At 35.2% G+C, this 13537-nt stretch overlaps 1 protein-coding gene across 1 annotated transcript; it reads right to left on the reverse strand.

Annotated features, from left to right (window-relative positions):
• Positions 1-9: 9 nt before the first annotated feature.
• Positions 10-3841, reverse strand: LOC9321155 (WD repeat-containing protein 44). The gene is made up of 7 exons (XM_002885043.2): positions 1915-3841; positions 1727-1817; positions 1479-1636; positions 1320-1371; positions 1148-1230; positions 941-1034; positions 10-835 (listed from the first exon to the last, which is right to left on the reverse strand). Exons 1-7 carry the CDS (start codon positions 3493-3495, stop codon positions 237-239), a joined length of 2658 nt encoding a protein of 885 aa, XP_002885089.1. The 5' UTR covers positions 3496-3841; the 3' UTR covers positions 10-236.
• Between the last annotated feature and the right edge of the window lie 9696 nt (positions 3842-13537).

A 13537-nucleotide genomic window follows, 5' to 3' on the forward strand; every position in this document is an offset into this window, starting at 1 on the left:
GAATTTTCCTTTTTTTTTTTTTTCTCTCTCTTTGTATCCAAATCAATAAACATATCTCTCTGTTCGTGTCTATAACTCTACAATGATCAGTATAGTTTCTTTCTCTCTTTTTTTTCTCTCCATTTTCCTGGAAACGAATCTGTAACAAAGAAGAATAGGAAAAAAAAAAAAAAAAAAAAGCTCGCTAACAATCATACAAACCTCACTCGATTTTTCTTCACTCTGTACACTTTTTATCAAATCCGAATGGGCAAACCAAAGTTCTGAAACGTTCGTATCTCTCCTCTCAGACCTGCAGTGACAATCACCATTCCCCAAGAAGCTGATACATTCCCTGAGTTTCCATTTGACGACGAGAAATCCGTACTCAGACGATTCCCACTTCTGTTCCTTCCAAACAACAGTTTCTCTTCAGGCCAAGTCGCTGACATTCTATCGAAAAAGTATCCGTTTGTTGAGCTTGAAATGATCCCGTTCCTTGGACTGTTTAATCGGTCCACTGCCCCTGGCTGGTCTACGGGTGTAGGCGGATGGTTAGCTGTGGAGGCATTGTCAAAATTATTGGTGTTTCCGTTAAACCCGGCTCTGTTTTGAGTTCCCCAGTTTTCTGTTGAAGCCATTCCGGGCCATGAGATGGCTGCAGAGACGTCTTGGCTATGGAAATGCTCGTAAGAGTTTGTGACCGTCACGTTCTTGTTGTTGTTACTTCTGCTTGGCCGAGAAGCAGGGGATTCGTATTTCCATATGTACACATGCGAATCCTCGCTCGCTGAAACTACGTATTTCCCATCTGCTGTGATTGAGGCAGATATCTGGCTGCTCGTATTCCGAAACCCTGTCAAATGAAATGAAAACAGAAAAGATCAATACTTTGGCTAGTGAATGAAGTAAACAGAAGACAAAGCTTGAAACCTCGAAAGGCGATTGTTTGTCTGTTTACCTTTAAGTTTGTTAACTAGATCAGTTCCATCAACAACACGGATCCTTGAATCGGAAGATGTGACAAGCACTTCAGATGAGCTCCCAGGCACAAACTAAGGTATGAAATGAGAATAAAATAAGACCAAAGCAAGGAACTTTTAGAGCCATCAAGAACAACGTCTTTTGTTTCATCTGATTTTGCTTCTGAAGAAGTGATTACCATTACCTGGAAACCAGTTATCTTTTTTTGATGAGCTTTCTTCTTCTTGTTCTGTAAATTTATCAGGCTTTTCTGTTGCAGCTTGTTATCTGAAAAAGTAAATATCAGTTAGTGTTAAAGCATAACAAACAGCAGAAAAAAAAACAATATAAAATCCCAACAAGAACTTCATCATTACCTGATGCACTATACATGCGACAGCTACCTTTGTATGAACCAACCAACGCACCCTTCAAGTTTAAACAGAAATTCTTTAGAAAGTTAAGGAAACTCTTTAAAGATGCTTCATGAGATGCGGAAACAATTGACTTTAAATAACTTGACAGATTTAGTGTACCTGACCATCTGGAGTGTAGCAAGCAGAAGTGACCATCTCATGAAGATCATACCAGTCAACTACTTGACGATCTGGAATGCTCCAGACGCGAACTTTTGCATCTAAGGATCCGCTGATAAAGTATCTATCATCGACCGGATTAAATTGGATGCTAGTCACTGTTCCAATCAATAATCAAAACACACATTGTAAATTTGAAGTACCAAAAGACGGAAAAATTAAAAGCAGCTGGTGCAGAACCTACTGACCGTAATCACTGTGCGAAAATACTTTCAAGCAAGTCTGGCTGGACAAGTTCCACAAACGAACTGTTTTATCCATTGATGAAGAAAGCAAATACTGAGGAAACAAGTAATAGAAAGCTTTTTTACTTATAAATCTTCTCTACCAATCATTTCTTCCAAACAGTACCAAGAAAATAAAGTGACTAACTAACCTGAGACTTGGACCAAGCAAGGTCAAGTACATCATCCACATGTCCCTGAAAGGAACAAAAGGGCTTTTCCGAAAGCCCGAAAAGAGAATCTGGAACAAATATGTTCTCTAAACTCAATGACTTTCTACTTATAGAAGTTCTCCCTCTTCTCCTTGGTGACATAGTAGTTGGTTCTGGAGACCCATTATTAGCCAAAAGCAACAGTTCCGGTCTATCAAGTAGCAACTCTCCCTTCTTCTCAGCCTCGACGACTTGCCAGATATGAACGATGCAATCCTCACCAGCACTAGCAAGATATTTACCATCCAAACTAAACTTAATGCTCCAAATAGAACCATTATGCGCTTGAATCTCCTGCGTCTTGTACAATGCCGTGAGCTCTTTAGATGATTTCCCATACTGTCTAACCCTAACTCTTTCCGGCCCGTGAAAAGAAGATTCCTGAGAATCATCAGTAGCAGAGCTCGACCTCCGACCACCTCTCTCTGACGATGTATCTCTATCATCGCTGCTTCGTCTCTCTTTGCTATGACCAGTCATGCTACTTGCAACACTCTTAATACTCTTAAACCAACTTCCTTTCTTCTTAGACTTCGATGCATTATCCTTATTACTATTCCCACTGTCTTCGTTTTCCTTAGACGTGTTCTTATCAGAATCCTCAACGTTCTGTCTTCTCATAAGCTCCTGAACAATGGGAGAATGTCCAACACACATCTCAAACTCCTCCATCGTCATCTGTGTTCCAGTTCCCACTTCCTTCACCTTCTTCCATGTACCGTCTTCTTGAATCTCATTCACCACAAACTCTTTCCCATTATCAAGATTCTTTATAGTACACACTTCCACTTCCTCATTCACTACACTCTCGCTCAGTACACAGTCAGTATCTCCATTTAACCGCAATGAATTCTCACACGAATCAGCACTAACTGATCCCAAACTGCAATTGACAAATGGTGGGCTGGTTCTACTGATCTCTGAATGTGAAGGATGACGAACAGAGAGTTTAGAGACTGAACAAGAACAAGAATTACCAAGAGACGTATATCGACGTTCACGATCACCACATTGGCTAGTGGTAATGTCGGATTTCGATCTCACGATGCAAGAAGCACAACCGCCGACAGTTTCAAAACACTCTCCATGATCTCGCCGAGCCAATTGATTACACGAGATCGATCGGGAAATGTCGGAGCTGCCGGCTCCGGTTTCTTTGGAGCTGGAATCCGAAACGGGTTTTAACCGGGAGAGAACCGGGTCACGGCTAAGACCCATTTCGTTTAAAAGCTTGGAACGTCTCTCGGAGACAGAAGCAGGTTCAGAGATCCAAACGTCGAACTTCGAGGCTCCCATTGGAAACCGAGGAACTGGGAATGGATATCGGCGGCGGCGACCCCCACCGTTGTGTTCTTCAGAGTCATGAGAAGCGGCGGAGGAGATCCGAGGAGAGGATTCGGAATCGTAATCAGAGTTAGAAGCGGAACAAGAGCAAGAAGAGGAAGAAGCTAAACGATCAAGAGACTCGTAGAAGCAATCGTTGGTGTCTCCTTCCTCTTCTTCCTCGTTGTGGTAGCTCATGGTCGTAGCAATGAAGCCAGCGAAGGCATTCCCATCGGAAAATTCCTTCGCCGGTGAATTTGATCAAACAGAAACAAAAGTCCCCAAAAAAACGCAGACTTTAAATTTTTGTGTGTCTCAAAGTCAAAAGATTGAAACTTTTGGTTGGGGAATTTGTGATTTGGGGGTTTTGTCGTTGAATTGAAGAATTCGAAGAATCAGATTGTGGGTTTTCGGGAAGAAGTCAGATCCGATGAAGAGCAAAGAGAGACAGAGAGAGAGATATGAGTTTGGGGGTTCGTAGAGATGTCTGTGTAGAAGAAATCAATGGAGAGAGAGAGAACTTTTTTTGTTTCTGTTTTTTTTTTTTTTTTTGCTCTGTTTAATTTTGGTTTTCGACCTTTGCACTTTGTAGGCGCTGAAAACCAAAGTTTTTCATCCAGAAATTAGATCTTTAAAGATATAAAATATTCATTTTAAATTCCGACAAAAGAGAAGGTATCAATTATATTATATGGTTTTAATTTGATTTTGATAAAAGTATATGATATGTAAAATAGGACAATCAATAATGTAATTGCCATATGCTTTGATTAGAGACTTAGAGTCCATTAATAAAGAAGGGCGTGTATAGCATTATGCAAGTTGATTTAGTTCCTTGCTATAATAAATTTATTCACCAAAAAATAGTGTATATCTATTTACATATATTACGGGAAATTTTATACAAAATCTTTTTTATATATATAAAATACCGACACAATTTGGTGATTTTCCATTTCAGATATTTATTTACTATTTTTATATAAATAAATAGTCTATAACAGATCAATACAATTAATTAAATCACAAACTAATTAGAGTTATAATTCATAAAACAAATTTTAAAGTCAAAAGCAATGTATTATGAAAAGTTATTATTTAAAATCTAGTTGAGTTAGTAAGTTACTTATATATTTATGAAATTAAAATTAGCCACGATTTAAAGGTACATACATATAACAACAGCATTAATACTGTTACTAATGTTACTTTGTAGTTTCTCTAACATTAAACAAATCGGTGTAGAAACAAAAAACATTAGAAAGCTGAGCTCTAACCAAATGTGAGTACTATATATCAAAAACTAAACCATCGATTTAACTCCAACATATCAAATCAAATCACATAAAGGTTTACAGAAGATGATGATTAATAAAAAATATATACATCTTTCGTTTCAAAAGGCCCACAACACCCAAAAAAATTGGAAATAAGAACCATAAGTAACGCTCAAATCTCAATCTTAGTGATTATACGAGGTTTATTTGGTTTCAAAAAATAATAAAACTTTTGTGGAAAAAAAAAAAAAAAGTGGAAACAAGATAGAGGGAGGAGAAATGGGCCTTACAGGCCCACAAAGAGTAAATGCAGAGAAGAGGACAGCTAATCAAGTAACACATGCCTCTCTTCCCCTTCCCTACTCTATTTTTTCCCGTCCCACCGTTACATTACAAATTTACAACACCGTTTCTTCTCTCTCTCTCCGGGACCATTCTTTTTACCGATTATGATTAGTATGCTAATTAAGAGCATTATTAGAACACTTGGCAAACGTTAAACAAAACCAAACATTTGACAACTAATGATATACCGACCACTAGTATAAACATGTTTAATACACAAAGACATTAATATATCAAATCACAAGACTCTTATGGATTTAAGCTTTTGATTTGTTTATAAGACATTTCTTGGAAGATCTATATCAATGGCTGGCTTTGTTTAGTTTGTTTTGGGCTAGTTATATGAATATTAAATAAAAACATATATCACAACCATACATCTTTAACGTTTGTAGCCACAATATTCTGTCTAATGGTTTTACTTGTATCTTGTTCCATATATAAACGTCGATTGGTTTAGACGAAAGATAATTCATGAGGGCCGGTTTAGGTTATGTGGCTTAGCATGGAGATGGTTGTTGAGTTCGAGAGAGAGCTTGACATGAATGTAAATACAGTGATTTGATTCCTTGTGTCGTTTAATTCTTTTTCTGTACGTACTCTTAATTATGTTCTTGAACTCAGTTTGATGCAATTCGAATTCATGAGCGACATGTGAGGTCGCATGCTTAATTAAATCATCAACATCAAATGATTTGTTTTTGTCAACAAACAAACACAAAATGATTTCATGAGATCACATTAGTAATATTTTGAAAATTTGATGTGAAACATGTGAATCTTTTTATGTGATTTTCACAAGTTTATTTATGTTAATTCATGCGAATATACCCAAGATTGCATTATGAAGTTTTGTTTGGTAGTAGACTCTAGAATATCTAAAACGAAAGCAAGCAAGGAAAAAAATAAAAAAATAAAGAGTGAAACTGTGGTGACAATAAATTAAAAAGCAGGATCTTCTATTTCCATATAAAAGTCTCTGAGCTCTCTTTGCACCATTATGTTTTTTCTTTCCCTTTTTGCTGTGTTTGCATTTTCTCTTGGTTTAACGCATACATTTACAACAATGTTTCACGTTATTTAGTAACCACACCTTCAATAAATCAAATTAAATAAAATGGACAAAGTGGATATAGGTATGTCAGAAAGAATTGGAAGCTTTAAAGAGTGACATAACATTGCGAAGTTAAATGTATGAGTCTCGATGGTGTTGGGTTGGTTCTGATGGAGTACGACATTGATCGCAACATGTACATGACCTGAGTGAAAGCAGAGTAAATGTTTTGTTTATTCTAATGAACTGCTCTGCAATTTTGTGCAAAGATAAAACCAATAGAGATGATAATATACGAACATGTAATCTATCGTCCAAATTAAAAGTCATATATACTGAATGTTATTGACAAAATAATACTACTAAAATTTTACTACATGCAGTATGATTAGCCTACAAAATATGTTTTCAAGGCCCCTTTAGCTAAATCAAGGCTATATAATCCTTTGTATAGGCATACATAATTATTGGTGTAAACTTTTTTGGATTTTGGAGTATCGAATGTAGATATTTAAGCCAAATAATACTATGACTCTTTTTTTTTTTTTTAAATTAACTATGAATTAATAATTCATCCCAGCATCCATTAAAATCTAGTTTATTGCATACTTCAAATCAATCACAAGCACCGTTCTCTGTCACACAACACATATAATGGAAACCTTATCATCTATCTAAAATAGATATATTGTTTTATCAAAAAATAAATATATAAATTAGCAATGAATATTCATTTGAATTTACTAATCTTTTTCCATTGCTCATAGGAGAAAAGTTATATGAACCCCTCCAAAAAAACGAGTCCCAGGCTAGTATGCCACTTAATGGAGAAAATGAATCCAGCATGCCATTTTGTAATCTGAATGCCACTGTAAATGTGATATTCCCAAATTACCCTTAATAAAATATCAGACGATTGGTACAACTAAGAGATGATAGTACAACTAAGAGATAATAGTACAACTGGTACAGATAGTATAACTGAGAGATAATAGGAGAACTGGTACAAATGGTACAAATGAAAGATAATAGTATAATTGGTACAAATGGTATAACTATAAATCGGTACAACTGGTACAAATAGTTATGGACAACTGGTACAAATGGTTCTACTGAAACAAAGCAATTTGTAATTCTAAACCCTAATTCTAAACTCTAGCGCCGTCACACTCAATAATTTGTCTCTTCTTGCTTTGTTCACTATCGTTGTCGCCGATTATCACCATCACCCTTCCTCGTCGAAGTTTGTGGACCGTCTTCTCTCACCAAACGATTGTGCACTACAAATGACGAAAGCACGAAGAGAAATCCATGGAGAAGAAGCTTGAAGAGAGATCCATGATTTTTAAATCTCAGAAATCCATGGAGAAGAAGCATGAAGAGAGATCTGATCTATAAAGAAGTGCGAAGAGAGATCCATGAAGAAGAAAAGATCTAGAGTTTTATTGATGATGATAATGGAGAAAAAGAGAATGAAAGATCTAAAAAACCTAGAAAAAGTAAAAAAGAAGGAGAAGAAAAATAAGAGGAGGCGTGAAAGAAGAAGAAGAAGAAGAGTAGTTATGTTATTGGATTGATAAAAGTAAGGGTAAGTATACGTAATAATTAGATTAGGGTAAGGGTTTTTTGTCTTTTCATATTTATTTGATTTAAATTAATTTTTTCACGAAATTAAAATTAGATAAGTGGCATTCTAGGTTTTATTTTCTCACATAGTGGCTTTCTAGCCATTGTTTCCAAAAAAACAAAGCACCAAGAAAAGCGGATGTGAAAAGGGTAGAAAAAGAGTATTCAAGAAATTTATTAGTTTATAATTTGGAGTTAAAAGTGAAAATATCGTCGGGACAAAAGCTGAAAAACGGTCTGCGTTTATGTCATATTTTTGTTTTTAAAAAGCAGAATTATATATTATTATAAAGAATGAAAAAAGAAAAAAAAAAAAAAGAGAGAAATGGAAATGCGTAAAAAGAGTATGATAGGGTGTCGCCGTCGGCCGTTGTCAGTGTCTTCAGATCGGCCACGTCCCTCTCCTCTCCCCATTCTTCTCTCTTTTGTCTTTTCTTCTATTTTTATCTTTCATAAAATACATTTTAATATTTATGGTGATTACCATTTCAACTAACAAATTGTCAAATTATCAAAAACCTTATCAGAATAATCCTTGTAACTTTTACTTTTTATGCGATAAAACTATCTTTTCTTATAATGGTATTTTAGTGCAATATATATGACATTTCGATAAATATGATGAAAATGATAATTGGAATATTTTGTAAGTATTTTTTATTAAGATCATTTGACAAAAAGAATAGTAATTACCCTAGTGGATTATCTATATAGAGTTCTCTCTTAGGACTATGACATGAGAATGTCACGTTAGCTTTGTTTCATGAATTTTAAAAAATTTAAACGAATTATAAAATAAATAAATGAGAATCAACTAGCTTTCGCAGACTAGTTTTTTTTTTTTTCGTAGCCTAACGGGTTCAACTATTCGCGTAACAAAATTTTGAAAAAATAAAGATGGAGGAAATAGGTCTTTTATCAAAGAAAAACAACACATAGGTGCATCTTCTACAAGAAAAGGAAAAGACGAGCAAAAGTCAAATATCATATCTATTGTAAATAGGTGTTTAATTTTATTTTAGAATAAATGACATTACAACTTTAAAGATACACAAAACCGTTAGAAATTAAATGGTCTGAATCATTCTCACCCACCAACCCTAGTTAGGGCTCGTTGGCATAACTTTATTCATTCGTTAAATTTTATTTTTATTAACATTAATAAGTTGACATGTGTGATAAACTATAAAAAGTAACCATATTTGAAGTGATAATATGTTTAGAATTTAGATTGGTTTTGGGCGTGTTTGCGAAATCGAAAAACTATAATAAGTTGTTAAGATAATTTTATAAAATTTCACAAGTTAACGATTATTCCAACATAGTTTACGTTTTATATTACAACGAGTATACGAGTGATAAACAGTACAAGTAAAAAAAACTTGACATGTGTGACAATAACATTTTTTTCAATCCACAAGTATTTTAATGAAGTTGTTTTGCTTAGTTACAAAATGAATTATAACCATGGATATGTTATCCAAATATTGTGGAGGTCGCTATACTTGTGAGAAATTTAAGCTATTCACTCTTAAGTCGTCGTAAGTATGAAGTATCTAAGGGCATCCACAATGGCATATATGTTAGTATGGGTGTGAAAAATTGTTTATTATTATAAGTAAAGAAAGAGAAAAGAAAGAAAGAGAAAGAGATAGAGAGAAATAGAGAGATATGTAATATTTTTCATTTTTTAATGCTCACATCCGGGTATGGGATAAGATCTCAAATCTGTATATTCTCCAACTTTTCCATTAAATCTCTTTATTTTAATGCTAACACCCCTCCTTCGAATGCTGCGTATGGCCTAACAATATGGAATAAGGGTCTTGACCTATTGAAATGATCGCATTTTTTCTTCTCTACCTATTTTGTATTTTTTGTTCACATCTTCTTTACTTGTCTTTATCAAAATTTCTAAGTTTAAAAACTTTATTCTTTTTTTTAGTCGTTAAATGTGCAGATAATTTCCCTTTATGTATCTTGAGGCTAAAGTAGAGTTTGACCATATTTTCCTTTGTCGGGCCATCCCAAATCTTCCGCTGCAAACACTTGAGAATTGAGATAGCTTTGTTTATCCTGTTTGGTTAGAAATAGACGCACACATCTAGCTTTTCATATTTTATAGTCAATATTGTTAATTTTGTGTTATATAATAATTGTGATTTTGTACCTTTATAATCTAAAAGAATCGTATAAAGTAAGTAGAATAGAAAAAAACTTAGCAGAGATGCATTATAAATTGTTTTCCTATCTCAACAACTATCAGAATAAGATAAGAGTTTGCATTAGAACTCATTCTTATCTCTTGTTTTGTCTAGGATTACTCTCTACCCGTCAATTCAATTAAACAAAGTTTCAGGGTAAACCTCATATCACTATCTATAAAACAAATTCAGTTTTATCCTAAATATATACTATGGTATAAGAAAACTAGTGGCAAATGATTTAACTAATAAGTCGCGCTAATGGTTTTTTGAATGTCCTTGTTAAAATTTAATTGGAGGTGGTGACTAGTCAAGTGCACGAGAAGACACTAAAGTCGATTTTAATATGTTACACAGATTATAAATTAAGAGAAAGTACGGATGAAAATGTGGCTTAAAGGGTATCTGAGATCTAACAAAGGACAAACGGGTGTGTGAGCAATCATTAAGTTTTCTCTCCGGAGAGATCGTCTGAAAATTTAAATATACTATTTATAAAAAGAAAGCAAAAACGCATTTTCCCACATGACAAAACATACGTAATTAGAATACGTGTAACGTGTGAATACATGCGATTGTATACACTATATATGCAATGTGTTAACGTGCATGCTTAAGTGTTACATTTGTACTTCGAACGTGGATAGATTTTGATTATAAGAGGGTTTTTTTTATGCCCACATGATGGTGGGCTGGTGGCTTGGCGGGCCCAGGGTGGTTGGGTGCAACTCTCTCCTCTCCATGGTTCGATTCTTCCTTCCTGCTGTTATCAATATTATTGTGGAAAGTCTGTCAGTTGGGTTTTGGTCCAATTGGTTTATCTGGTAGTCAGAAATGCAGGCGGTCTGACTACCCCTTGGCACTTAGTCGGAAGGCATTCCAAACTCGGAATAGGCAGAGTGGTAGCCCAAAGGGCCTAGCCGTTAACACGATGGACCAGTCCACTATGTAGCACCTCGGTGCGTTCCTACCGGAGCCGACCGGATAGCCGATAGGGTTTATCAAAAAAGAGGATTTTTTGGATTTTATTTTTAGTGAAAAAGTGAAAATCAATTGCTCATTTGAAGAATATGTAATTAAAAATGAAATAATTGCTTTGTATTCTGCTTAATTAGTTTTAAATAGATATAAAATTGTGAATACACTCTGACAATAGCTTGAAACAAGTGTTGTTGTATATCCGTATCAAATGTAATGTCATGTGCCATAATGAACGCATATGTTGCAACCAATAATTTCGTACTTGAACATTTGTCCATAATTATACTATCTTAGTGCCTTACTGCTAATTTTTAATACTTAAGAGATGTTATTTATTATTGGTTTAAGGTCCGTAGGCCTAAACCGCCAAACGGGCCGATCCTTCACCATAGTATTTACACAACAATTTAGCAGTATTTTCAATAGTGTATCCAAAGGCTGGTCTAACGTTATCATAGATCTATGAACAGTCCAAGTTTAAGTGATATTTGGTATTTTACGATGTTTATGTACAGCAACGAAATGAAATCAAAGACTTCCGCCGGCGGCCTGATATGGGCCGTATTCGTAGGCATCTATCTGTTACTCTTACAAGTTGGGTTCCTGACAAGTGCAGAAGTGCTGCTGCCTTCAAAATATGGATCTCTGAACATATTATCGGAAATAAAAATAACTTTTGATACTAAAAAAATACTCATTCTTTTCTTTTATTCATTTTCTTCATTGGAAAATTAAAACCCAATCTATGCTTTCTTAAAAACTAAACCGGAAATATTCAAAAAGCAAACACATTCGTTAAATTTTTCATATTGTCTCTGCTTCTATACCTATGACTTATACAGATAAACAGGAAGAACACAGCAAGGAAGAGCCACCTTGTGAGATTGCAGTTTTTCGTTTCTGGGTTACGATTACAGTGAAATGTTCTATAGTTTTTTTTTGAGTTTTGGTTTTCCGCAATATGTAAAATCTACTAGTATAATAATCAAATAGGCATTTCTGACAAAGATGAAAAAGATACAACAATTCCGAAGTAAAGATTAAATCTGAAAGCTGTGCTTTTATTCATTAAGAACATACTCACCAAACTTATAATGTAGTTATTCCGTTACAAAGGTCACGACCATCAATCCCTTGCAACTGCGAAAACTCTGTGAATCCTGCGAGTACCATTCCAAACCGGAGGAGCCCTGCGAACCTTGCAATTGTAGAACTTTGAACTCTCAAAGTGTTTAAGGATCGGACAACACAGATTTTACTCTGTTTTGTCTTACCTCTCTGTTTTGTATAACGTAAAACCACACACTTTTATTAGATATATAAACTGTATTTATAGTTTTACATGACACACTTTGACTAAGGGACACGTCTCTACAAGACAACCCAATGTGGAGACACATACATACACGTGTAACTGTTTTGCAGTTAACGATTCTATTCGTATCTCTTCGGTGTGTAATACGAATAGTTTATACATAACAAAACTCAGTTACTTAACTCTATAATATAAGACTCTAAATAAAACTACCATGAAGACTTGATCACGACCAACACTCCTCCTTGATCATGGCTTCATCTTCACGCCTAGCTCTTCTCGTAGAGACTCAAACCTTAACGTGTTTAACGGTTTGGTTAAGATATCAGCGACTTGAAACTCTCCTGGACAATGTTCAAGCTTGATTTTCCCTTCTTGCTCAGCTTCTCTTACGAAATGATACTTGATGTCGATGTGCTTTGTTCGACGATGTTGAACTGGATTCTTTCCTATAGCAATTGCAGATTTGTTATCACATAGAATCCTTGTACCTTTTTCAGTCTTGAATCCGATTTCATTCACTAGCCTTTGTAGCCATATGGCTTGATTTGCTGCAGAACAAATCGCAATGTACTCGGCCTCAGCCGTTGATTGAGCAACCGTCTTCTGCTTGCTTGAGTTCCAACAGCATGCACCAGATCCAATCGTAAAGACATAGCCGCTTGTACTCTTCTTGTCTTCCACTGAACCACCCCAATCACTATCGGAGAATCCCACCAACTCTGGTTCTTCTACTCGCTTGAACTGAATGCCATAGTTCAAAGTACCTTTAACATACCTTAGAACTCGCTTGGCTTCTTGGTAATGTTGCATCGTTGGAGCAGCCATGTAACGAGACAGGTATGAACTTGCATACATGATGTCTAGCCGTGAAGCACAAAGATATAGCAAACCTCCGATTATGCTTCTATACTTTGTAACATCTTCAAGGTTCTCTTTTAAGACTTCCTTCTTCTTTCCATGAGGAGTTAATGGTGTTGACAGACTTTTGCAGTCTTGCATTCCAAATTTCTTCAAGAGCTTCTTTGCATAATTTTCTTGTGACAAGAAAATACCTTCTTCGTTTTGGGTTACTTCCATGCCGAGAAAGTAACTTAGCTATCCTAAGTCGGTCATTTCAAACTCATTCTTCATCTCCTCCTTGAATTGTTCAATCTCCTTTATTTTGCTTCCCGTGACTATGATGTCATCAACATATAAACTAACCACCATTATCTCCTTTGAGGTCTTCTTCACATAAAGCGCTGCATCATTGATGCTTCTCACAAAGCCATTCTTGATAAAATATCCATCAATACGTCCATACCATGCTCTAGGAGCTTGCTTTAAACCGTATAGCGCTTTGTGAAGTTTAAGAACTTTTCCTTCTTCTCCTTCTTCTATGAACCTTGGTGGCTGTTCTATGTAAACTTCTTCTTCCAAATATCCATTAAAAATG

This window comes from Arabidopsis lyrata (genome assembly GCF_000004255.2).
Source record: "Arabidopsis lyrata subsp. lyrata unplaced genomic scaffold ARALYscaffold_3, whole genome shotgun sequence".
Classification (NCBI taxonomy): Eukaryota; Viridiplantae; Streptophyta; class Magnoliopsida; order Brassicales; family Brassicaceae; genus Arabidopsis; species Arabidopsis lyrata.